At 39.3% G+C, this 27,626-nt stretch overlaps 1 protein-coding gene across 1 annotated transcript in view; it reads left to right on the top strand.

The window, feature by feature from the left end:
- Positions 1-1,882: 1,882 nt before the first annotated feature.
- Dpysl3 (dihydropyrimidinase like 3) overlaps positions 1,883-27,626 on the top strand; it is a 111,677-nt gene continuing 85,933 nt past the window's right edge. The window contains exon 1 of the mRNA XM_034517835.2: positions 1,883-2,346. Within this exon, the coding sequence (XP_034373726.1) occupies positions 1,969-2,346 (378 nt within the window). The 5' untranslated portion in view covers positions 1,883-1,968. The remainder of the gene's footprint in view (positions 2,347-27,626) is intronic.

Raw genomic sequence — 27,626 nt, forward strand, 5'->3', positions numbered from 1 at the left:
CTTTTCTATTCCCTTGTGTATAGATAGGCATGGCTTACATTAACACATCTGCCTTTGCTTTTAATTCAAGCCAACTTACATTCCCAATCCTGTGAGACTTGCATGCCATTGAGGCTTCTTAGTATCATAGTCACTAAAGTTATATTCCACTCTGAAACTGGGGGCTTAGTGTTTTGGCTCCTCAAAGGCAGTGCAGATGCCTTTGAAGATCACCTATGTCCACAAAGAAACCCTCAAACACTACATTGGTCTATACAGAGCAGTCACAGGAGCTCCATAGATGCCCCTTGATGCTATTGTCATCCTTTAAGAAGGGTCTCATGGAGCATCTGTTACATACCTATACAAGTGCTACACAGAACATATGCAAAGGTAAGCTAACAAACCAAACTTCTGCCTCTGTGGGGCTTGGGGAGGTGGAAGGAAATGAGTGCAGAGAGTCGAGTTAGGTATGTAGCATAGTGCAGCTAATGCTGGGCCTAGAGGGAAGGCTTCAGGCATACTGAAGACAGGCCCCATTTGTTTGTATAACTGTCTTCTACAATTCCATCAAGAGCAGAAAGCCACTTGATTCGTGTCAGTTGAGTAAACAAAGCACTTCTGAGACAGACCCAATTAAATTGGGGTACTGTTTCTTCTTGCCCTAGGCTGTGTGCGTAAGTTCAAAGTGAACTCTATGGTTGGTGGTTTCTGTTTCATATAGCCAAGACCTAGGTCAGAGTGTATGTGGGTGGATGTGAGGGAAAGCCTATAAGCACATATTCACTCTTAGGTAGCCTCTGGGTATAGGGAACATAGAACACAAAACCTTTGCTTTTGCTTGGGTTTTATTGTTGTTGTTTGTTTGTTTGTTTGTTTGGGCTTGGGGTTTTTTGTTATTGTTTTTTGTTTGGTTTTGGGTTTTTTTGTTTGTTTCTTGGGGGGGTTTTTGTTTTGTTTTGGTAAATCTAGGCTTGTGTTTTACCTAAGGTGAATGTTGGCTTCAGTCACTATATGAGGTATAAGCCTGTAGCTTGTTTGATGGACAAGACATTATCGTAAACACTTTGCAAAATAAAATCTGGGCATGTAGTCTTGTCTGTGATTCAATGTAATTGTGTCTGAGGCGAATTGAAGTTGGGTAAAAAGCAGTCTGGGATGGCATAGGTGAGTTAAGTGTGGGTTTTGGTGACATAATTACACAATTACTTTTGTAATTTTGTAATGAGAGGATTTCCTCTTTCCCCAGCACGTGCGTGTATGTACGCATATTTGTGCACGTGCCTGTGTTGAAGATTTATATGTAACGCGATTCAGGAACATGTTATGTGAAGGCGAAGGTTTATGAGGAAGACTCTGGAATTGTGTATAATTTTGAGATTGGATGATGCAGTATAGGCTGTGGTTAGGGCCAGGAGTCTAAGTTTGAGTAGTTAACTTCCAGATACAAACATCTTGGGCAATTTGCTTTGCGCCCACGAAAACATCAAAAATTAAAGTGTGTGTGTGTGTGTGTGTGTGTGTGTGTGTGTGTGTGTGAGAGAGAGAGAGAGAGAGAGAGAGAGAGAGAGAGAGAGTTCAAATAGATAGAGTTTCTATGCCCCTGAAGTTTTTCAGTTTAATTATTTCTATGACATCTGAATTGTATCTAAGTATGAATCAAGTACCCATAGCTGCGTGAGCGTGTGTCAGTACGCGACAAGTTTGGATTTCGACCTCTGACGGGAGCTGAGGCAGCAGTGGGGCTGGGGGTGATCGAGGAGTTGAGGCTGGAGCAGGCAGGCGGTTCCGGGGGTGATCCTAGCCGGGGCTGCGGATCACTAGCTTGGCTGGTGGGGGACAGGCAGGAACCGGAGCAGCACTGCCGCCTCTGGCGCGAAGGCTCTGGCGCCTCCTCCCGCCCCATCACTGTGGCTCTGTGCGCGCTGCCGGCCGCTGCTCTCTCCAGCCTCTGAAGAAGAAAGCCCCTGAGCCACTGTCGCTTGAACCATGGCTTCGGGACGAAGGGGTTGGGACAGCTCCCACGAGGACGACCTGCCTGTGTACTTGGCCCGGCCGGGCACCACAGATCAGGTCCCACGGCAGAAGTACGGTGGCATGTTCTGCAACGTGGAGGGCGCCTTTGAGAGTAAGACGTTGGATTTCGATGCCCTCAGCGTGGGACAGCGCGGCGCCAAGACTCCCCGGAGCAGCCAGGGCAGCGGCCGCGGCACGGGGAACCGGCCCGTGGTGGAAGGGGACGCTCGCAGGGGCCCGGGCCGGGAGGAGAGCAGGGAGCCCGCGCCTGAGTCGCCCAAGCCCGCCGGGGTAGAGATCCGGAGCGCCACCGGCAAGGAGGTCTTGCAGAACCTCGGTCCCAAGGACAAGGTAAGGGAGCCCAGGGTCTTCTCCCCGCTGGCACTGGCCCACTTCCCAGCCTCAGCCGCCATGGCGTGGGTACAACTTTCTTGCTCACTCTTTACAAGAGGATGGGCAGCTGGGCTGAAAAAAGGGGCATCCTCCACAGGCCCAGGGATCCCACGTGTCCCCAACTGTGGCATCTTCTTGTGTGTACTGCAAGGGTCTCGGGTCTGGGTCGTTATCCCAGTCACCCACCTGCATCCTGGCCTGTTAGTTCTGGGTGGGTGTGTCAACCCTGGTCTGGGAAGGCTTAGTGATTCCCAGACTTCCTTTACTTCTGATGAACCAACAGCACAATTGTCTTGGTTCCCCTTAGCCCCGGATTAAAACTTAATCTAGGTCACCAGAGCAGAGGACAGACCGAAGCTAAGAAAATGGGATGACTCTCTGACTCTTCTGAAACTTTTGGGTGTGGGGCCACTAAACATTGGAATCTCCATGCCTCACTTCTGTTGTAGCATGACGCTTCACATCTGTGTTTATTAAGAGTGTATTTGTGTACATAGCTTGGCACGAGCCTGGGTCTCAAGGGATGCAGCTGTCTTTGTAAAAAAAAAAATATATTACATATTTGAAAATAGACAGGGGCATTAAAGTGCATATTAAACTAGCATGAGCTGCCAGCCCTCCGCTGCTCTTACATGTATCAAAGCTAGTTTTTTCTGTGTGTGTTTTAGAGAAACTCACGCCGTACTGAACTGCCTGAGCTTACTGCGATGATTTATGTGTTTATCTCATTAAAAAAAAAAAAAAGTCAGAGGCATGATTTAGAAAATTCAGAGTCGGTGTAGATCTGGGGAAGTAGAAGAAGTTCAGCTCATAGGGTTTGAGTTGGGGAACAGTAGTAATCAGATGACCTCACCCTGGTCTAGGCAATGTCTGTACTGTCCATCCCCCATGTATTATTCCTCCCTAATGCCATCATGAATAATATCCTGCAATGGAAATGTCTGCTTCACCGTGATTACAGTTAATACTCATCCTGCTTTGAGCTGTTTTTCCATTAAAATGCAATGAGGTGGTAAAAGGACAGCTTATCTCTCCCTGGCTCGAGTTTTGATAGTTTTTTTTTTTTTTAAACAAACTTTTAAGTTTTGTTTCTAACCAGGGTAAGCAAGACCCGAAGCTAGTCCTGCGTAGAGGGATCCTTTGTAAGACAATGTCAGTATGCCTAGGAATTACCTATCTGCTTCATGATGTTCACATCTTCCTCTGAGTATAAGACTCCTGTAGGCCTTTTAAGAAACGCTTCTGGTATATGAGAAAGGTTTGGGGAGATTCCTCAACAGAAGAATAGCCCTCTACAGAAAGCTCATTGCTCCTCTACATGTCTAACTTCATGACTCTTAAAATGCTCCTTTCCTGGCATAAAGGGGAAAAGAGGGAGTGGAAAAGGCCAGAACAATTACTGTGAGTCAGTCAGTATATTCCCCTCGCTGGAACACCCCTGATGTAAGCCAGATAATATGCTTGGTTTGCAAGATTGGAGCATGGTAACTAGAGAAAGGAAAAATGGTCTTCCTTTAAATCCAGCAATTCTCTCGTTTTTTTGTTCCCTTTCACAAACTCTATACTTTTTGGCTCTTAATTGAAAAATAATAATACGACTTAGACATCAGCAGGGTTTCTAGAGCTACATGGGTTTTAAGTTCAGGCTTGCTGTCTGCTTCTTGCAGGCCATGTTATTATCTCTAATTTTCTTTAATCACACTGCTTAAAAAAAAAAACCACACATATACACAGAGGTTATCTAGTTCTGTATTTATGGTTATTCCCTTGAGGCTAAAGACTGTGTGTTTGGGTTTATCTCTGGACCTGGGATGCCTGGCACACTGGAGGTGTTTAAGACATGTTCGATATTAAAATTCCTTATTTGAAACATCTGTTTTGTTAGACTGGTGTAAAAATGGCATCTGCACTGCTCTAAATATCTGCTGTCTACTACTCACTACCTCATGAAGCAAGTTCTGGACATCTTACAAATCTGCCTACCTATGTAGTATCTGCAGTTTATTCCTAAGAAAATAAACATTTCCCTATTCAGAGACATTTAAAGAGATTTTAAGTATATGGGTTTGACTCTCATGTCTGTCTACAAACAAAATTGGATAAGGGCATGGTAAGAAGACCTAAGCTTCTGTGGTTTAACAAAACAATAACAACCACTTTTTGGCCCATGCCAGTTGTCTACAGGGTCACAAGGGAAGTTCTGTATTTATCAGAACTGTATTCATTATTGTTCTTCAGGGACCATTTCCACACATCAGCAATAATGGGAACGGTCTAACTAACATGCTGCACACAGACACGGGAACTTTCTTGAAGAAGTAATGAATAGGACGGAAGCTTACTTTTCATTGGTTAAAACAAACACATGACTTCAGAGGGACTAGAGGAATACATGCTTATCACTATCCTGTAAGGCTGGGAATAACTTTTAAACAACTCTAGTATCTTCCAAAAAACTAGGGATGTACTATTGAGAGGAAAGGTTGACTTCATCTCTTCACCAAATATATAACTGAAGCCTGTAACCAAGACTCCTTGGGCTCTAGGTCTAAGTTTCTCATCTACAAAATGATAATTACACTGACTACTTTGTTTATAATTAGAACTTAGCATATATTATTATTATATTACTATTCAACTTCATTTATCTTTATATGTTTGTAGGCAATCTCTGTCTGTGTGTATACACACACACACACACACACACACAAATACATACACACATGTACTTTATCTGTCTGTTTCTGCCTCTTTCTCTACCTCTGAAGGCTTTCTCTGAGGTCTTGTTGTATAGCTCAGGGTAGGTAGGAACTCATTTTGTAGTTGAAGTCCTTAAACATGTGATGACCTTCCTGCCTCTGCCGACTGAGTGCTTGGATATAAGTAGCTTATCCTTATCAGTCTTGTTATCCACAGCATCCTTGTCCTTGCCTTCCTCCCATAGGTGCATTCTAGTGTTGTGACTTCTTTCTCAGGCTATGCTGCACTGTATACATTTTCTTCTGAAAAGACAGTGCCTTGGCTTACAAGCTGAATCTGGAGCTCCAGATGGGATGCAGCCATAGCAAAGTGCATTAGGCTGCTTAATTTCCTGGATTTACATGCAGCATATGCTTGTGTTGTACAAGATTACAGCTAGTGATTAATTATCTGTGTCTTATTGTCTCCATAGTAAGCTCCTTGTTACTCAAGCTTTCAGAAACTCTTTCTCATAAGCTCCTCTGCTGCTGAAACAGCCCATTTAATGATGGTTCAGGTGGATTAAAAGAAAAACAAACTATAGGATCTTATTTCCTTCCTTGTAGATTTTCCATTATCTTAGCTCCCTCCTCTAATTGATCAGAACCCAAACCCTTGACTTCTCTGATAAGTGCTTTTTTTTTAGGCAGTGAGTGATATTATTATTTTAATTTCAGCAGTCTAAGTATCATGCTAGCTCCTGACATGTCAAGATAAAACCAAGCAAGAACAGATTTTTCATCAACGCTACCAAAACCTCTGCTACCCTGTCTCTCGCTCATTACCTAGAGAACTTTGAAATGGGTTGCTCAGCCCATGATCACAATTGGTACATGATCCTTATTTGTCTAAGTCCATCTAAATCTATTAAAGGATCATCGAAAAGTATGCTGATAAAAAACAGATACATTTTTACCTCTGACGTAATAATTACCACACCCTTCTTAAGGGAATGTGTATATTTATGAAATTATGAATAGGTTCATGAACAAGTGTTTGGCAGAATAAAAATGTAAAACTCTTTCTACATTGTACAGGGAATGTCAAAGTCTCAGTTTCAGCCATCACTATAAGCCAATTTTGTGATTCTAAAGCTAGGTACAAATGACTATCTTCGTCAGGTGCTTAGGTTTTTTTCTCATGATAGATACTCACACTGCCAAAGTCTACCAAAATTGACTAATACTCATAAAATGACACTAAGTGCATAGGAGAGCAATTTTCAGTAAAAAAAAAAAAAAAAAAAAAAAAAAAAAAAAAAGTGTGTGTTTTAATAATTTCTTAAGCTATTTTTTTCCACCCATGTTTAATGTTCAAGGCAACATGAAAATTATGAAGAGGAGCAGAATTATGACACAGAGTCCTGGGAGAACAAATGATACCTCAAAGGCTTTGTCATCTAGGAAAACAAAGCCATGGTGTTTGATTGCATGGGTTTGCTAGTGACTCAGTTCCAGGGATCTTGGCTCATTGCTGCTTCCCACATGCAGCTCTTCTGTGTACGATATTTCTTCTATGAAGACAGCCACAACTCTGCGGGTAGAAGGGAGAATTTGAACAGAATAAGATGTGAACCCATAACTTTGTCATCCTGAGTTTTAAGTGTTCGAATTTGGTTGCTGTGCCCTTCCTTGCCCCACATAAAGGATGGCCACTGGAAATAGAAGCCCAGACCTACAAAGTCCTCTTGCTATCGGGACCCAGCAAGTGCAAAATGTGGGTACTCTAACAAAGGAGAGGGTAGATGTTGTTTGGGGAAAAGTGATACTGCTATCCCAACTGACAGGATAGGCTTGAGTCCTGTGTTCCTGGACTCAAACTTGAAGTATGTGAAAACTCTCAGCACTCTGGTTAAGTTTGACAGTGGGTTTTGAGGAACATGCAAAACGTGTCTTCTAAGTAATGCTGCAATTGGCAGAGTTCCCTCAAACTAATGCTCCCTGAGAACCTGATTTTGCTGACTGCTCTAGTAATGTCTAAGATGGTTGGAGTGCTGTCAGAATTTCCGTCAGCGACTCCTGTAGCTGATACTGGTCACGATTTATTTCTGCTGGGGATCACTCTGTAAAAAATGCCCCTGTGAGATGAGACAAAACTTATCAAGAGTAGGAAGCTGACTGAGAGGAATATGAGCTGAATTTCCACTTCTGCTTGGCCTGATTAAACTTTCTAGATTAAACTTCTAGGAAAAAAAAAAGTCAAGATATATCTGTGTTCTTTATGTGTTCTTGTAGAATTTTGAAAGACACTTCACCTTCATCAGAGAACAATAAAAAAAAAAAAAAGATAGGGAGAGAAAACAAAACCAGAAACATTATTAGCTATCTCAGCTTCCAGCCCCAACAAATTTACCAGCTGTAGCTTTGCCAACTCTCTTAGCTATAGTTTCCTCCTTCCTGAAATGAGAGGGCTGGTCCAGATGTGGTTACTATGGTAATGGTGCATAAACTTTTCTGATTCCGAAGAAAGGTCTTATCTAAAATATTTGTACATGATTGATATGTCCACATATATTTATATATACCAATAGATGCATATATGCACATAAACACATTACATGCAAAAATCCCATAGTTGTAGAGTATGAGAAGCTAAAAATGCAAGCAACAATGTGAACTATAAGAGTGTTGTGTGCAGCAGAGAGGACTCAAATGGATAAAGTGCTCACTGTGCACACATCAAATCCAGGTGTGGGGCATGTGCCTGTAACTCCAGCACTGAGACACAGAGACAAGGACATTTTAGGGAATGTCTGGCAAGCCAGCTATTCAAAACAGAGAGTTCCAGGTTCAAACAGAGATGTTGTCTCAAAATATAAGGTAGTGAGCACTTGAAGAAGATATCTCAATTACAAGCCCTGGTGTCTACCTTTGCAACACCCACCCACACACACCACATGCATTCCAAACTAAATGGAAAGATGTGATATTTCTGTGATCAGGTTCCTTTTTCCCACACACCAGAGTCTGAATGTCGTTGCCCACACCCCAGTCTGTAAAACCCACACCTTCAGTGCAATGGCTGTTAGGAAGTAAGGCCTTTAGGAAACCTGGGTCCTCAGAGCACAGCTCGTGTGAATGAGCAGAATTTGCTGTCTTTATGAAAAAGATCCTGAAAGCTGCTTTGGCCTTTCCATCACGTGACAATGCAAGAAGGCTCCATCTGTAAGCCAAAAAGCTTGCCTTTGCCAGACAAGGAATCTGCCTTGATTCTCTACTTATGTATAAGAACTGAAGTTCTGTTGTTTACATGCCACATAGTTGTAGTGCTGTGTTACAGTAGAGGGATGTGACTAAGTTACTCACAAATAAAGAAAACAAAACAAATTGCAGAAACAACAAAACCCTAACAAATCCTTAGAGTGAAGACAGGTGGAAACACAGAATTTTACTGCACTTCTGTCCCCATGCACACACAACAGTCTTTACTAGCATTACCCTACAGGAGAGTGTTATATTTTCCATAATTGATAAAGTTATCCTGACACATCATTAGCACCTAAGGTCTGCAGTTCACAGTAGGATTTACTGTCAGTATTATACATTCCATAGATTCAGACAAACTGACCAACATTTCTCTACCATTTTAGCATCTTACAGAGTAGTTGCACTGCCCTAAAAATGTCTTTGTGCTGTACCTACTTTCCCATGGCCTCTTACAACCACTAAACATTGTTTGATTTAGTCTTCACCTTCCTAGGATTTCAGATACAAGCCACCTCCAAACTCCCTGGGGAAAATAGCTCTAGGATCACCTGTATACTAGCATGTATGGGTATTCCAGTCCCTTAAGTCTGTTCTTCCTATTCATTGGTAGGAGACTAATAAATTCAGGAAGCTGGTGTAATTAGGATAAAATACTATTCATCCTTTCCATATAAGCTGGGATTCTTTTTTTTTTCAGAGAATTATACAAATGTTAGTTTCCTCTGTATCTCTTCATGCTTGGTAGCTCATTTCTTTTTAGTACTGAATAATATTCTCTTGTTTGGCCATATCATACGTTATTTGTTTTACCTCTGGAAGAAGTAAGAGTAGTTACAAAGTCTGAAAACTACATATGACACACAGTCAAATGATTGTTCCAAAGAGGAAAAAAACAGTACAAAGAATCAAAGTAAGTGTCTTTTCAATAAATGGTGCTAAACCTACAGAACACCCACGTGAAAAATATATACAATCTTTATTTCATTCATATAAATTCATTTGAAAAATAACAGGCATGAATGTGAAATGAAAAACTCTAAAACTCCAAGTTAACACAAGAGAAAACACAGATGACCTTGGGAACCAGATGGTGCTTTAGAAACAATACTGACTTTGCAATTCATGAAAGAACTAACTTGGTAAGATGGGATTCATTGGCTCTAAGAACTTGTCCTCTGAATGATAATATCAAGAGAAGAAAAAAAGTCAATGGGAGAAAATATTTCCAAAAGACACATCGGATGGATTGTTATTCAAAATGTAAATAATTCTAGGCTACTGATTGGATCCATGATCCATGTATTTACTCTTTTGTCAATACCACACTGTCTTGATAACTGTAGTTTTGTACTATGTTTGAAAGCTCTATAGCATCAATTTCTTTAATTTTAGTCTTATCATTCAACATTGTGTTGGTTATTCTGGGTCTTTTGTACTTCCATACAAACTTTACAGTAATTTTAACAATATCCACAAAATAATTGTCTGAAATTTATACATGTATTGAATCTGCAGTTGTAAGATTCAACTTAAAATTTGACAACATTGAGTCTTTATATCTATGAAGATGTATTATTTTCCATTCATTTATCTCTTACTTCATATTTTTATTACCTTTCCTCCTATACATCGTATACATATTTTATTAGATTTATAATAATATTTTGTTCCTAGAGTGCTATTGTAAATAATAGTTTTTTATTCAAGTTCAGCTGTCCAACAATGTTATATAAGAAAACAATTGACTTTTATACATAAATCTTGACTTCTGTACATAAATCTTGAGTTCTGTATTCTTTATATAATCACTAGTCCTAGGAAGACTTTTTGAGCATCAATTATGTTTTATTTTCTACATAAATGATTGTTATTTATGGAAAAATATGGGTTATTTCTGTGGGAATGACTTCTGAATAGTGCTGCTTGTAGCTTTTCTTTACAAATCAGTCTTTCAGCCAACATGTAACAAAATCAATATTGTGTTTTGAGATCATTTATAACTACATATTCATTCTGCTTACATATTTTATACCCAGCCATTTAAAATTAACTGACCTTTAAGAAAAATAATGTTATGAATCTTACCATACTTTGGTTGCAATGTAATTTACTCCTACTAGAGCTAAGCTGTGTGCATACCTGTGATTTTTCCATGTTCCCCATTTCTTCTTCATGGCCCATTCATGTCTTTGACTCATAGAGATGTATGTGTGTGTAAGGTATGGTGACTAGACCTATGTAGCAAGGCATTGAAAGCGAGATATCTCCAAATGTTGAAAGCCACATGTGGGTATGGACTGATAATATTTAGTTATGTGTGCTGTGTGCTGAGTCTATATAGTTACAAAATTCTCTCTTTATGAAACTCCTGTAAAAGATTAAGACAAAAGTTTCTTACTCTTGGGTAAATGACAACCAGGATTAGTTTCTTATTTTATTGTGTCACCACCTCAGTTTCTTTATTCCCAATCTGTGTACCTGTATTTCCTTATCTAATTTCATTTTCTAGGAATTCCACTATACTGATTAATATAACTGGTGAGAGGGTATATTTTCCTATATAACATGCCTTATTCCTGAGCTAAGGCTTTGCTTTCCTTTCCATTAAGTGTGATGTTAGCTGTAGTTTTTGTTTTGTTTTGTTTTGTTTTGTTTTGTTTTTGTACACAAGTCTTTCTCAAGCTGAGGCTACAATTCCTCTTTTGTGACTTTTCCAGGGTTTTTTTTGATCATGCATGATACTAGATTTAGTAAATTGCTTTGCATGCACTCATCCATATAATTTACTGATTTTTTGTTGTATACCCTGTTGTAATTATGTATTACATTGAGTGACTTTCAAATGTTAAAGAAGCCATGCACATTTGATGGAAATTTCACTTGATTGTGGTATATAATTATTATTTACATTTATTATTGGATTTGATTTACTAATTTTTGTTGAAGATTTTCAATTATATCTGCAAAAATATTAGATGGTAGGTTTCTCTTTTTTTCTTTTATTATATGGTCTATTCCCGTGGCTTTAGTATCATGATAATTTTGGCCATAATGAGTTAGGAAATGTATGTTTTTATACTGGCTAGTGGAGTATTAATATAATTTCTTCTCTAAATGTCTGGAAAATGCATCAGTGGATCCATATAGTCTTTGCACTTTGGGTCTGAGGTTATTAGTTATTAACACAACTTGTTTAATAAATAGAGGTCTACTTTCTTAGAATTTCTATTTCTTCTGGTGTGAGTTTGAAAATTTTGCTTTTCAGGGGAACTGGTTCCTTTCATCTAAACTATCAAAATTCTTGTTCATAATAACTGTTTATTAATCTTTCAAAACCCATGAGCTCTCTAATGATGTCTGTTGCTTTCTATATATCTTTATACTCCTCTGGTATGGAGTCAGCAAAGCATTGGAGTTGAATGGAAACCAACACGTGACACTAGCATATGATGAATATTGAAAATGGCATACCTAGCAGTTTGTACTAAGATCAATAGGGAAACAGAATTTCATCAAATCCCAAAGGAAGTCATTGTATCTAAAGCAGAAGGGAAAATTACAGAGTCTCTAAGATTCAGAGAAACTGAAACCTAGAGCAAAGGTAAAGAGAAATGAAAAAAGAGCATACAGGTATCATTCTATATCCAAGCTTCCTGGTGAGCATTGTCAATTGTCATTGGGCTTCGTGACTTTCTGGTGCATTTTATTGATTGAATGCATCCACTAAGGGTAGCTATTACTCAAAGAATGGTGCCAGAGATGGGGCTTAATCCAAGTCCACAGGACCCAGGGTCCCACACGCTGTTATTGTAAATGATCTCTAATGAAAGCAGAACCATTTGGTTTATTTCCAAGAAACTAAAGTATTCTAATGAGTAACCATGCCATGCTTGTGCTGGGTTAGAAGTGTGCTTAGGAGGGGTTCTTTTCCTCTGGGTAATATTCCCACTTCCTAGCACTTAGATTGTAATAAGTAAAACCAATGAAATGGAAAGCTGTGAGATAAATGGATATGGCTTGAGAAGAAAAAATGTAGCTGATGAATGACAATATATCATAAGTTTGTTAGGAATGAAGTTTTCTTCTATACACTACCCAAAGGGGAGTTATGAAGTCGATTTGTGGTACACTATAAAATCTTTTCAGTGAGACTTCAGTCTTACTGGACAAGGAGTGGGAATGGAGAATTTGCATTGGGTATGAGGGGTCTTAAATGAAGACAGTGCACCCAATATACATGCTATAAGCTAAGGCTTCGTAAACAAAAGATGTCTCTCATTTGTGTGGAAGAGAAGTCTGTGAACTTTCTCCATAAAAACCAGATAGTAAGTATTCAAGCCTTTCTAAGCGATAACATATTTGCTCAACCATTCAATTGTGTTTAGCAAAAATATTCATAAACAAGGAGCACACACATACACAAACTATATGCGAATGGTGCATTATTCACAGAGTGGTTTATAGTTCTATATACTTCTGTGTGTGTGTGTGTGTTTTGCACACATGCTAAAGCAAGCATGCTCACACTCTATTGTAAAGGCAAAGCAAACCCTAACAAATTTTTTAAAGAAAGGATTTAGACCTCTGAGGTAAACATTGCAACTGAGCAAGGGAATCTGAAAGGTACTTGTTCACCTTTCAGATGCCTGAGATTGGAGAGGGAAATTAAAAACTAAATGCATTCGTAGAATTGAAGAGGAAAAATGCAAGACATTCAGAGAATGCAGATTTATGAAGTGAAACTAAGTTTGTTGAGAAACAAAGGCGGGAGAATGGGGGAGGTGAGGAGGACAATCTGTAGCACAGAGGGAAAGAAACAAATGAAGGAAGCCCGATGACTAAGAAGGACAAAGCTTCACCAGCCTTGCTAGAAAAGGGATAGGTGGGAAGGCTATAAATATCTGTGGCTACATGGAGAAGAGGATCATGGGAAGAAACTCTCTTGGAGTTGGGAATGCTGCATGATATCATGAAGTGGATGGGGACTAGGGTAGGCTCACTGACACCTAAGACATGTCAACTGAGTAAATAAGTGTTGTTTGGGGAGCTGAAATAATTTACTCTTGAAGCATGTGGTTCAGACTTTATAGGGAGGGTCTCCTTGGGAGAGTGAGATAGATGCTTACACATTAGAAGATATGTGCTCACTCTTCAGCAAACTTGTCCTAGATCAGAAATTCAGCCTGAGATGAGACTGACTCCTGGAGATATACAGTGGAAATAGATGGCTCTCCCTCTCCCTCCACACTTTTCCTTTGGCCTGTTCGTGGTCCCATCAGATTTGACTGAGCTCCTGTCATTTGCCCCTACATGGGTCAGTCACCAGTCTATGAAGTTCTTTAAGAGACTTTATAGCCAAAGGCACATTCACATAGGAAGGCTCAGAGGAGCCTTCAGGTCACAAGATGGCAAGTCAGAAGACTGATAACTGCAGAAAGATAGACACCATGAAGCAGATTCTCCTGTGGGTTCTCGACTAGAAACAATTTTTAAAATTCAATCTAAAAGTTCAGTTCTGCTCTCTCTCAGTTTACATGTAGATAAAAGAAAATCACAATAGAGGGATAAGGATGAAAGTAAAAGTAAGTGCTTACTATATGTGAGCACTCTGTGTTTTCACTGTGATAAAATACATACAATGTCCAATTTCCTTTGAGTGATACAAGGCATATAAGATTGTACAATCATGACAAATAATTAGTTCTAGAAGTTTCTAATGATCCCCAAAAGAATGCTTCTACATTCTCTCTCCATTCTTTCTTCCTTTTAGCCTCCAACAACTACAATACTTTCCCTTGCTATGAATTTAATTATCCGGGATATTTTGCATTAATGGATTGAATGATATGTATATTGCTGTTTGCTTTCTTTCATTTGATGTAATATTTTCATAGTCTATGTTCTGTGACAAATCAGTATCTATTTTGGGGAAGCTGATAATGTCCTACCATAGGTGTATGGCAGAGATTATTTATCTACTGTGGACACTCCATCCTTTTCACATTTTACTCATCATAAATAGCCTTGTTTCAGGCACTTTGTAAAGTTCTGTTTATTTATTAATTTAACTTAGTTGTATACACACACAGTCTCAGAGGGAACCACCATAGTTATCCCACTTCACATATAAAGGAAGAGACATCAGGTCAATGTCTCCCTCATGGTGGAAAGCTTGTGGTGTATCAGCTTACACAGTTAGTGGGAAATATCTCTAAAGGACGGAATTTTGATCTAAATTTTCTTCTTCTCAATGAGTGCTATTTCCAGTTTCCCCCAGCTTATTCTGCAGTGAGACATGTCACGTGCTACTCTTTGTCTTCTTCAGAGACAACTCTTGACACACACACACACACACACACAATATATATATATATATATATATATATATATATATATATATATATATATATCAGAGAGAAACAGAAAGAGACACAAACAAAAATAGTATCATTAAATTAATTTAGATTAAAAAGCAATAAACTTCTTTTTGTGAAAGGAAAAGAAACACAGTGGCTGGAGAGATGGCTCAGAGGTTAAGAGCACTGCCTGCTCCTCTAGTGGACCCAGGTTCAATTCCCAGCATGTACCTAGAGGGGCTCACAACCACCTACAACTCTAATTCCAGAGGATATGACGTCCTCTTCTGGCATCTTAAGGCATTGAATACATGTGGTGCACACACGCATTCAGGCAAACATTAATACACATAAAATAGAAATAAATACATCTATATAAATACAAAGGAAGACATTAAACCTCTCTCATGGGCCACAACAAGATGTAGGAATCTAAAACGCACATGCCAGGCACAGAGAACTGAGGAAACATGAAAGGCAGAGTCTGTGCCCGGAGATGCAGTCTGTGGGTTGTTTCCTTACCATATCCACACTTGAGAGAGCTCATTAATAGGTGCTGACCATTCTTCCTCCCTAAATAAGCATTTCCACTTTGCAGTTTGCCCTGCTAATTTGAGAAGATAGTTAACAAACCATGCCCAATCGTGCTTATAGTCCACTGGTGGGTGACGCTGGCAAAGTGAGACATTCAGTTATTCAAATGATATAGCTCAACCCTCTTGACACATACCCAGAAATCCTCGGCAGTTATTTCAGGTTACTGCAGTGAGCACTGGCCTGGGGCCTGCTTCTGTCTGTACTGCGGAGCCTCTACAAAGGCCTTGAGAAATAACCCTCCTCTGCAGTGTTTATACAAAAACAATATTAGCTTGTTATTGTTGCTGTTGATAGGAACAACTTCATGAAAACTATTCATTGTCTCCAAGGACTTGGTTGATGTTTGATTTCAAATTTATTTCCCCTTTCAAGTCACATCTCCTTGTTTAATCAGCAGTGATGTGGCTCCACAATAGCTGTAATATTGTCATAATTTCCATAGAAACCGTCTGCAAAGCTACAAACAGAGACTTCCACCCTCCCTGCAGGCTGAGGTAGGGAGGCCAGATGGGTTATAAGGAAAAAGGCTCTAAGTGAGCCATAAATCACTTGGTGGGGGAAGAGATGGTGGGAGAGGAAATCACTTTAGGAGAAGAATTGTGTTTGGTGCAGTCGCAGGGTGAACCTCCTCCCCCCTCCCCCCCCCCCCAGTAAAATGGCTAATGGTATGGGCGGCTCTCCAAGGCTAATGTCTGGAGTAGGTTACTTGCTAGGCCCCTGTACTAAGGAAGCTACAGACAAAGGATTATTCCTCTGTGGGCTGCTGATCTCCCAGTCCACCAGCCACAGGGGAGAGAGCCCTAATGTCCTGGTTAGCCTGGTGTGTATAAAGATAGAGAGTTGGGTGTAAGAGCTCGCATCTGTCTGGGATGCCCTTTCACAGGATTGTCGCATCACACCTGCATAGTATCCCTGAGGGCAAGGCGTTCTTATTCCTGTTTTACAGGTGAGGAGACAGGCAGTTCTCCCTCCCTCTTCTCTAGAGCTCCCTGCCCTTTTGACTGTTTTCAGGGCCTCTTTCCCACACCCCCAAAGTTGGGTGAGGATTACCTCTGTCAGTGTTCTTTGGTGCATCTGTTTAATAATGACTATAGTGTAATACAAATATTAGCTAACGTTCCCTCCCCCCATCCCCACTAGCCTGGGAGAGGAAACTTTGAGTATAACATCTTTAGCACCAAGTTATGGTTGACTCTATGGTCCTCAATGTATTCTTCTGATAAAGGAATGAATAAGAAATTCCAGTTAATGTATTAAATTGATTGTCCGTGTAGCTGTATCTGTGAGAGTTAACACAGTGTCTAGTATGTTCAAGCCTTCGAGAAATATTTTAATGGAAAAGTGAATGAATCAGCTTATTACTTGCTGCTATCAGATTGTAACACTAAGCTTTTTTAGTTATAGACACAATGTTACCTTAGCTGGTAGGAGTTCATTGTCATGTCTGGCTAGGCAAGTCTAAGCACAAGCCTTCCTTTCCTTAGCTTGATATTGTTTGGTTTTAGAGGGGGCAACTCAGTATATATGCAGAGAACACTTGTGGGTCTGACATCCAGGAGAACAGGGAAGAAGTGGTTGTATTACTAACTGGGTAAGCTTGGCCAAATCTTTTCATTTTCATTTCTCCCTTTGCAAAAAGAATTAGTTGAGTTTAGCAGGGGATCACTATAGATGCACACCTCTCAGTTTTTAGTTCTTCGGGTCTTAGGAAATTATCCAGGCAGATCTCAAATTCATGGGCTGAACTGATTCTCCTGCCTGATTATTTGAGACTGTAAGCACACATTTTCTTCCCAGGTCATTCCTTCCCTTTAAAAGAGTTATCAGAGGTAGTTTATAGCATAATTTCAATGAATGTGAAGGTACCTTGTTGGAGACCCTTTGTCTCGGACCGCTGTGCCCCATGCGTGGGGGCCAAAGTGTCGGGACCGTTCTGCCAAATGTTGGAACCTGCACTGCCAAAAGCCTTGGGGGCTAGATTGTTAGAGCCTGCACTGCCCCAAGCTACTCCGGTCTGCAGGTCGGGGGTTCAGCAAGAGAGAGAGAGTGAGGACGTGAGGACAGGCTCGAAGAATGGAGACCAGACAGAGTGTGATTCAATCTTGTTTATTCTTCAGTCTCTCTTCTTCTCTCCAAGTCCCTAGTTCCAAATTCTAAGTCTCTGGTCCTAATCCTAGTTAGTGCTGTAATAAATCTCAAGTCTTAATCCCAGTTCTAAATTGCTAGTCTCTTTCCCAGTTCCAAGTTCCCAGTTCCAAGTGCCTAGTTACAAGTTACCAGTACTCTCTTCTGTCTGCCTCTTGCCTTTTATATGTCTCACTTCTAAGTCACACCTTTAAGTCACGCCCTTAAGTCTTGTCCTAAATCACACCTTTAAGTCACGCCTTTAAGTCTCACACCTTTAAGTCTCACACACCCAAGGGAAAATCCTGGGTATCTAAAACAAGATGTTATCAGAATGTGCTCAGCTGTTGTAGGCTGTTGTAAACAAGTCTCTGTCTCTTGTCAGGGTATATTGCTCAAGATGGCTGCAAGGATGATAGCCGCCTTCTGTCAGCTCCCCACAACTCTTCCTGCCACCTCCTTCACATACCCTATCCCAGCCCTGACTTCTTGCCCTGTGAGGAAGTTCATTGGGAAACATGGACCCCAGAACACATAGCTTGGTGTGTTCTCATTTTGTCTAGCAGAAAAAAAAAATTATATTTAAGTCACTGGTTTAAGGCTCAAGAGTGGTGTAGACACTGGAACTGGGACTGACAGCCCATTCAGCAGCCCAAACTGATGATGTACACAGTTTTTCTCAACAGATAGGCATCCTAGTGGAGAGGAAAGACTTAGAATCCAAGGTCCTCATGCCTCATTTATTGAATCAACAACCATCAGGTCCCCAAACAGTATCTTTGAATAAGCCATCCACTTCTCTGGCCAGCTTCTAAATATATATATTAGGGAAGATGTTATTTTGCGATTGAATTTTGTGATGGCAGCTGCCATTTCCTATACTTAATAAGCTGTTGGTAAATTATGTAGAAGTGTCCTAGCATGCTCTTGCTGGTTGCCTCAGAAATGAAAAGACTTGAGAGCCCTTACTTCTTATGGTTTTATTTTTTATTAAATGAATCATGTGGCCTAGGGTGACATTTTCCCAGATAAGGTATTTAGTCTTATTTCCTCTTACTGTAAAAGTAGTGAATTCCCACTTAGTGATCTCTTCCTGTAGCAGACTTATTATGTATGTGGACATCTATGATGGGACTCCTGTGAGACTTGGGAGTCATGAACAACCAATGTCCACCATGGGAAGTATTGGCTAATGCTTTTGTCTTAAATGAGAAAGTTCTGTGTCCCTAACCATGAGTCTCCTGTTTTCTGCCAGTATCTGTGATATAATAATGAACTACCCTTTAGGCTATAAAGTAGTAAAACAATTTTAAACTCTACAGAGTTCTCGAGATGTATAGTAACTAAGTTATTACAGCATTCTGAGGGACCATATTTTACAGATAGAAAAACAAGTCTCAGCAAGATTCAGTAGCTTGCTAAACTTTATGTGGCTATTACACAGCAGAACTAAGATTAACCTTGTTCTGTCTGAAAAGTTACATCCATACCTATAATATATTACCTCTCCAGATATTGAAATTATGATCAAAGCAGGGTACACATGTTACTATTTTAGTAAAACTATAGACACTGATTCATTTTAGCAATTGTGTATCGAGCATGGTCCTTGTTCCTTGCAGCAGAGCTGTCTGTCTCAACTTACATGGAAATCTCTAGATTTAGTAGTGACCTTGATGGCCACCGGCTACACAGCATAAAACAGGAAGTTTCATAGATCTGTGTCAGTCATAAAAGAGATGCAGGAGCTTTAGTCAGAGGGGCTTCAATACAGACAGCTGAAATCACAGATCAGCACAGGTACAACCAGAGGAAGCAGCAGCCACCCACAGTAGAGTGAGCACAGAAGTAAAGCTGCCCTTGCGAGGTGAGTGCTCAGGTTTCTGAAAAGGCTGAGCCACCCAGCTGCCTCTGGTCCTCCTGAGTGGGTCTGAGAAAAACTAGGAGAGAATCCTAGGTGGAGACTACAGCGTTTATACGAGGCTGATGATACCAGGACAAAGAAACCGAGGATCTAGCTTCCTTTTCTTTGGCCTGCAAGTCTACACGTTGGCTCTTCTGGTTTTGGAAGCTAATAGAGAAGTGGCTGGTTAATGATCCCGAGTCATACAGTGGCAAAGTTTGAGCCGAACACAAATGATGAAAGGAATATGGGCTTGGAGCTGAGTGACAGGCACAGAGCATCCACAGTCGCTAGCTATAACTGGTCTCCTATCTGTAAACAGGATAATGCCTACTCCATCAGACTCTCTTAGAGGAGCCTATGAAATGACCACTCCGTTTCTTGAGATTGATTTCAAGTGCTCACTCAAGGCAGGCCTTTGAGTTTCTCCTTATGCTGTTTGCTTTCTGTATGATCCACTGCCTCTGCTCATTTCCCAGTGGGACTTGGGTGTCAGGATTGCCGAGGGATTATCATACCATCTGGGAAGCTGTCCTTTCTAAGCCCCATGTGTTGAGCAGGCTTAGGCCTCAGCATTGGCCCCCCCCCCCCCCCGAGTCAAGATGGAAACCTTCTCCCCAGAGAGATTTAATTAGTTGCTTGTCAGAACAGTGAGGATGGATGAAATGCCTGTCTTAGATGGGATCTCTGCTTGCTCTGATGTGGGATTCTCGGTTTATTTCATTTGTCTTTCTGCTTCCTCTTCTTCTCAAAATAAAACCCCTCTCCTTTCTTTTCTCTCATCTCCTTCTGTCCTCCGACAAGATAAAATACCCCTCACGGAATTAGAAAGATTCATTCTCCCAGGCAACTGCCTTGAGCTCTGGAGCCCTGTGGCACGCTTCCCCAGGATAGACAACTATGTGGGCCATGTTATCAGCCCCAGCATGAAGAATATGGATGTAAGTTGTAAAGTAGGCACAGCCGTTGTAATCTTTGAGTCTCAGCTCTTTATTTAGTTCCTTTTTCATCTCTGAGATCCTTGCTTTTGTCTTCTGTAAAATGACTATAGTAGTTATACAATATAGAAAAAGAAAAGAAAATCTTTGTACCCCTGTACACTCAGCATGCCTTTTTAAGTTCTCCAGAAAGTGACTGGAATCACTCTCGACACACCTTTTTTTTTTCTTTTTTAACAAGTTTTTAATAAGCTCAAAATAAAATTTATTAATTTATGTATATCACAAATATTTACTGCTCTCCTACAAATGCTAGATACTGTGTAAACAACTGATGAAGAAAAATTAGCACACTTTAAGCCCAACCTCATAAAAATAGCTTTTCTGCCTTTAAAGTGCTAACAGTTTGGGGAGCAGGCGAAGGAAAGGCTGGCCATAACACAAGCTTAAAACACAATGAGGCAGACATTGTCATGGCAGGGTGCCCGTGGCACCCAGAGGCCCACTGGTAGACAGATGGAGGCTCAAACCAGAACTTTGGGGATAGAGAAGGAGTTCACTCATAACCTCATTGCCCATGTGAGATAGCCTTGAAAAATAGGGTGTGATCTACGGTGGTAGGAATGCATGCTATAGGGAAGGGAGTGAACAGGGTCCCAAGAAGAGATCAGTAAAAGAACCCGAAGGCACAAAGCCAGAAGTCAGCCAGAGCCAGATTTTCAGAACCTTATGTTCAGGGTCATTTAGATGTTCTTGGTGGCCTTCCTTCCAAAGGTGCTGCCTGGCTTCCACCTCACACCTCATTTATTCTGTGGCATTTATCTGAACAATAATAAAGTGTCTCCTCTCTCACCAAGCCATCCCTGCTTTTGCTGAGAGATACAATACACCCAGACTAAAAACCACATTTTCAAGTCTCCCCTACAAATACAGCAATGCACACAACCCAGTAGAAATCCCAACCAGCATTAGTGTATACTGTCCAGAGAGTAGCTGAGAGTAAAGCATGGGTACATATGAGGGTTCCTGAATCCCTTCCAATAGACTGGGGAATAAAAAGATAATTTGAAACTCTGAGATCTAGAGACATGTTATCTATTGCAGTAAAGAGCCTACAATAAATCATTTTTTGAAAAGCAATTTTTATAAGAAGAGTAACGAAAAGAAAGAGCTCAGAATACTAGGATTCAGGAGGTACAAGTTCAGGTCATAGGTCTAAAGGCCTGATTGTCATTGTGGATAGGATGTTAGCGATCAAACAGGACAGTCCCCTGAAAAATAGAAACAACACCTCGTCCACAGAGACATTGTGATCACTCAATAAACTACAACAGTGGTTGTAGATGACATGTGTTACTTCTTGTATGCCCAGCAGTTTTAGACATTTTATAAGTGTCATTTCACTTACCACATAAAATTTATAGTAACCTAGTAGAGCTCCTATTTACAGATGAAGAAAATGAAATGGAAAGATTAACTTTTTCTGGGTCATAAATCTTCTAGACAGTGGATTTTAATTAGGACTGAGCTCATCACATGGAAGACATTTTGATGTACTGTAAAGTACATGGATATGCATAGAAGATCTGAGAAACCATTTACATGTGACTTTTTAAGCAAATTATATATGCTAAGCATGACCTTGCTTTCCATAATGTTTGGCATTTCCTTAAAGATGTCACTGGTTGTCTCTCAAAGCCTCATATGGTTTGGAAATTATTATTCCTTGCACATGATTCCTCATTTTGCTCTGAGAGAGCCTTTAATATCATGCTTTTCTTTAAAGTTCCACAATGTTAGTAAAGGGTTAAGTCTTTTGCTTTCCTCTCTGAATCCAACACATTTGAGAATTCAGGAAATGTCATAGGCTTATGTGATCTCTGAACCCCTCTCCACTCCGCTTGGAAATCCTTTGACTTCATGATGAACATTCTCTCTAATGAGCATATCTTTCCACCACTCCTGTCTCTGCCATGGAGAGGTTTAATTAGTCGTATTTCCATTTCAGTTTACAAATCCCCTCTTCAGACACATATAATCATCCGTTTAACCCTTTTAAAACAAAATGCCCTTGTTTGACATGAGAAGGTTTTGATGTGAGAGGGTCTCTGTGGACATTGTTGCCCCAGGGCTGGTGGTCCTGGGAGCTGTAAGAAAGCAGGCTAAGTGACGACCTATGAGAAGCAAGCAAATCAGGTAGCACTCCTCCATGGCCTCTGCATCAGTGCCTGTCTCCAGGTTCCTGTGATGTTTGAGTTCCTGCTGTGACTTTCCTCAGTAATAAACTGTAATGTGGAAGTATGAATAAAATCAGCCATTCCTCCCCAGATTGTTTATGGTGATGGTGTTAACCACAGCAAGAGAAAACATAGCTAAGGCATTCTTTGATCCTTATATATAGGGGCTGTACTGTATATGTTTCAAGTGAGGTTGAGTATCTCTTCTCTGTATATTGACCAGTTATGGGCTGTAATTGTTTCACTCTCCTGAAAAAAAAACCAAACAAACAAAAAGAAAAGAAAGAAAGTTTCTTTGATGGTGGGTGAGAGCTATACTTATCTGTGTGCTTGAGGACCCATATTTAGTGTATAATTTAAAAATATACTGACTTAGGAAAGTGTCAGTCATAGGTGATCCTATAGCATTTATGGGTAGTTGACTAGTTTATAGTACCAGGCATAATCCTGTTGTAAGTTTCCATTGCACCATTGGAGATAGCTTGTGGGGCTGGTCACTGTTGTCTACAGGCTTTAGAGCTAGGTAGGATTATTGCTTGTTTTTCTCGCTTGCCAGCTTTCATAAAAATTCATATATGAATTACCTATGTGGAGAGAGAAAGAATTAGTCACAATACCAGATGGAGTGATAATATTTCCCCTCAAAAGCCATAGATCAGCTAGGAAAAGTCCTGTGCCAAGCAGGAGAAACCTTCCTTGGAGTAGTTGGTCAATATAAGCTATTAGCATTGTCCTTAAGAACTTGGACGTAATACTCTGTTGCTGACGACACCACACACCACACACCTTGTATACTTTAGACACTTGGGACACACCATATACACTTCAGGACTTGGAAAAATCAAGCTGAAATTGACCTGGAAGCCTCTTCCCCGAGGATTGGCTCTCAGTGTCTGAAAATATATTGAGATTTCATCACTTTAAGTACCTTGACTTTATCCACACATTTGTTTTCTTTTGTGAAGTTTTAAGGGACTTAGTGTATTAAATATACCTGATAAATCTTGTGAACTCACATTAAATGGAATTTTTTCCTGAAAAATCCTAATGATTCCTGGTCCTTTGTTTTGCATTGTGGTACGTAACCCAGTGGTGCCATTGTCCTGTCCATTGCTAATGTTGATGTTTTACTTCAGAAATTTCTAGAGATATAAATACCACCTGACTTTGAGTGGGCATTTGTCCCATGTTATCCATTATGAAGGGACTTCCCCCGTTACATTCCATAAAGAACATGGACCAAGTTTTAAAAAATCTTCATAGCATCACCTTGTGTTTATGACATCTTTCTAGCTTAATTTTTTTCTCCTCCCAGAAACCAAGTTTCTATGAAAGCCTCTGTTCCAATCCTTCCTGTTTTACTATGGACAAAAGGACCTCATCTTTCTACTCAATTCATCAGGATTAACACTAATTTTTTTATACTCATAATAATTTGTCCTCCATTTGAACCCTGGATAATTGATATTCTATGTACATTATAATAAAACTGGTTTGTTTCTTCTTGTATCACTAGATGATTGAGGAAATCATTAGCACTGAAGATTATGTTTTCCATTTTTAAATTATAGAGTAATTTGTATAGTTTATTTAATTTTGAATTTAAAATGTAATCTATGGCCACCTAGTTCTTAATCAATTTTAATTGCAACTCCACCACTAACCTGTTGTACACTAAATAAAATAAAAATCAAATCAGTGTGCCTCAATTTTCTCATTTAAGAAATGGCCCTAATAATACTATTAGCTGTAGCCTTTGGAAAATTTAATAAGTTGATACATGTAAAGCATTTAGACAAGCTCCCAGATTTATGTACTGGATAATTTATTTTTCACTACTATTACTTTTGAATAGTAATAGCTTCATTTCTTACAAATAGTTATCTGTAGAATGGTAAAATCATGTCTTCATTTTTGAGGAAGTGTGCATTACTGTGACTTTGTGATCATTTATACAACAGAAGTAAATTAACTTCTTCAGTTATTTTTTTTACAATAACTCCCTTGCAAAACATTTTAAAATGTTGTCAAGAGTTTAAGCCACCTTTCTCAGTATGATAATACCTTTAAGAAATGGGATTAGCTTTCCCTTTTGTTATTTTAATGTTCTCATTCATTTTTTGAGACTATTATCGGTGCATACAGTTTGACCAGGTGCTCTCCTTACAACCTCCCTCCAATTCCTCTTACACTCTTTCCAAAAAGAGTCCACTCCCGATTTCATTTCCTGTTTTAATTTCAAACCCACAAAATCCAAGCAGAGTTGTTGATATCACTGGGACATTCATGAGAAAATAGGCATCCAGCCAAGGGCCACACTCCTGAGGAAAAATGACACTTCCTCTCCTAGTAGCTACCAACTGCCAATAGCTTGCCAGTAGACATCTAGCCTATGTACCCTCCTCTGTCCAGGCTGGAAAATTGACTAAGTTGATCTGCAGGCAAGCACAAGTGCCAGAGTTTCTGAGTGCTATGGCCCTATCATGTCAAGAAGGCACTTGCTTTTTCTCTGGTCTTCCCTGAATTCTGGGTTTATGAAGACTCTACCACCTTTCTATGATAGTACCTGAGCCTTGCAGTGAAAAGACATATATAGGTATTCCTTTAGGACGGAGAACACTCCGTAGATAATTTTTTTCTCTGCATTTTGAATACCAACAACTATTCTTTATACTTTGACTAGTTTTGACTCTGTATTAACAATGCCACTTACTGTTAAAGAAGTTTCTCTGGTAAGGGCTAAGAGCTAGTCTATGGGTATTTAGAAGTCAGGTTGATATTCTAACAACTTTTTAAAATAATAATTTTAGATTCTCCTTTAGGGCCTATGACCTTTCTAGTCATGGGTTCTTGGTCAGGGTTACAAGAGAATTAGAGCAGGCCTTAAAGTCAATTAAATGATAGTTAGTATGATGGTTAGTTAACCATGTAACTTTCATGACACTAGAGAATAGGATTGCTTTTATATTGTTTTAGTTGTACTGGTTTTCTGCCTTTACTAGCATACCTTTTATGGTGTGTGTGTGTGTGTGTGTGTGTGTGTGTGTGTGTGTAGTATGATTTGTGTATATTATAGTTTACAATTTCATTTATTTGGTTTATTATATTGACTTAGAAATACAATTTTCATTCAATTATATAATGGGCTTGGAGCCAGTCCCCTCATACCCGTCTATTATCATCTTCCTCCCTCCTCTTCCATTAGTTCTCTTTGTTCCCCTTTGCTCCTGTTTTGCAAGTCATTTTTAACACGTGATTTCATGCATCTAGAGAACCTAGAATCAACAAATGAGAGGAAAGTCACAGTATTTGTCTTTTCGAGACTGACTTAGTTCAAATAATATGATCATCTCCAGTTGCATCCATTTTCCTATAAATACCACAATGTCATTCATATTCATGGCTGGAAAACTCCGTTGTGAATATAAAACCATTCTTTATCCATTGCTCAATTGATGAACATACAAGTCGGTTTTATAACTTAGTTAATGTGAACAGTGCTGCAATAAACACTGATGTGCGGTGTCTCTGAGTATGCTCACATGGAGTTTGGGGAGGAGGGAAGGGGAAGGGAGACACAAAAGTGGAGGACCTGGATTACATAGTTCTACTTTTAGTTTTGTGTGGAGCCTCTGAACTCATTTTTATTTGAAGCAGTTTGACTTTGAGGATGCTGCCTAAATAGAATCATACACTAGCAAGCAATGCGAAGTTGTGAAGTTGTTATTATAAATGGATAATTTTTATTACTTTTTATTATTGCATTGTGTCTAATTATCAGAATTTAATTATCCAACCACTTATAAACATATCTGGTGTTTCACTATCATCAACGGACTTGACATGAACACTTTTTTCTCTGCAGAACTTTTTTTACAAATTTAACTTTTTTGTTTCCCTGGAATAAAATACCCAAGAATATTATTGTAATTTCAATTCAACTAACATTGTAAGAGAAATTGTAATTTTCATATATATGTGTGTGTATATGTATATATACATATATATAATTTCAATATATATAATTTTCTTTTAATTACTTAATCTATGAAAATACAGAATCATTTGGGTATTGAGATATTCTATACTTCTGTCACAATACTCATTGCAAAATTCTGTGAGCATACATTAATACCCAGTAAATTAAGGAATTTAAAGGGGTGGATTATATGATTATGTAATTTTAGCTCAATAAAGATGTTATTTTAAAAGTTTACTTTGAGAGAAGACTTAATTGTATTGCAAAATATATCTCATTTCTTTAGAAAATTTGCAATGTAGTAAGAAATTTACCATGTGACATGCATTATGTAACTCAGTCATCATAAACACTGTCACACTGGGTCACAGTATATATCATTAACCATAGTAATGTTTCAGCACCAAACTACTTGAATTCAAATCTCAACTCATCACTAATTAGCTTGTCACTTAATCAATGAAGACCTCCAGAACTTGTTGTGTAAATAAGAATGTTGAGATTGCTGTTTTGTATGAGGGTTCCTGAAATGATGGATTTGAAGCACTTAGAACACTGTGCAATGCCATTATCATTATTAAATTTATGAAGGCATTTTCCTCTTAGCAGTTTGTAATTGAACGGTAATAGTGTTATGAGAGACTCAACCATGAGTATGAATAAAAGATGACAGATTTGCACTGTATGCATGAAGAGCGAGAAGCAGCTGACCCTTAGAGATTCCTACTACACACAGATACTGCATTAGTGCACATACATTTATACATTTCCTGCACACAAAGTCACATGATAAGTCTGCTATTTATCCTCATCTTATAAGAGAAGAAACAATCTCAAATGAATTAGGAGAATTTCCACTTTCAAAGAGCAAATATTTGATGTAACTAAGATAGAAAAATAGATCTTTCTGTTCTCTGGAGTTCACGGTTTTCCTCTTCCATACACAAAAGGGATTGATATGAGACTCCTTTTGAAATATTATAATTAACATGATATTAAAATTTTTAAAGCTTTTCTTCTCTCTTTACTTGGGAAATAGATATTAACACTTCAACTATTTTGTTTAGAATATAATATATAATAAAAAGGAAATATCAGCCGTACATCTGGCACACACATGTAGTAACAGCACATGGAAAGTGGAGGAAAGGATTGGGAC

Source organism: Arvicanthis niloticus, chromosome 14, assembly GCF_011762505.2.
Source record: "Arvicanthis niloticus isolate mArvNil1 chromosome 14, mArvNil1.pat.X, whole genome shotgun sequence".
NCBI lineage: Eukaryota > Metazoa > Chordata > Mammalia > Rodentia > Muridae > Arvicanthis > Arvicanthis niloticus.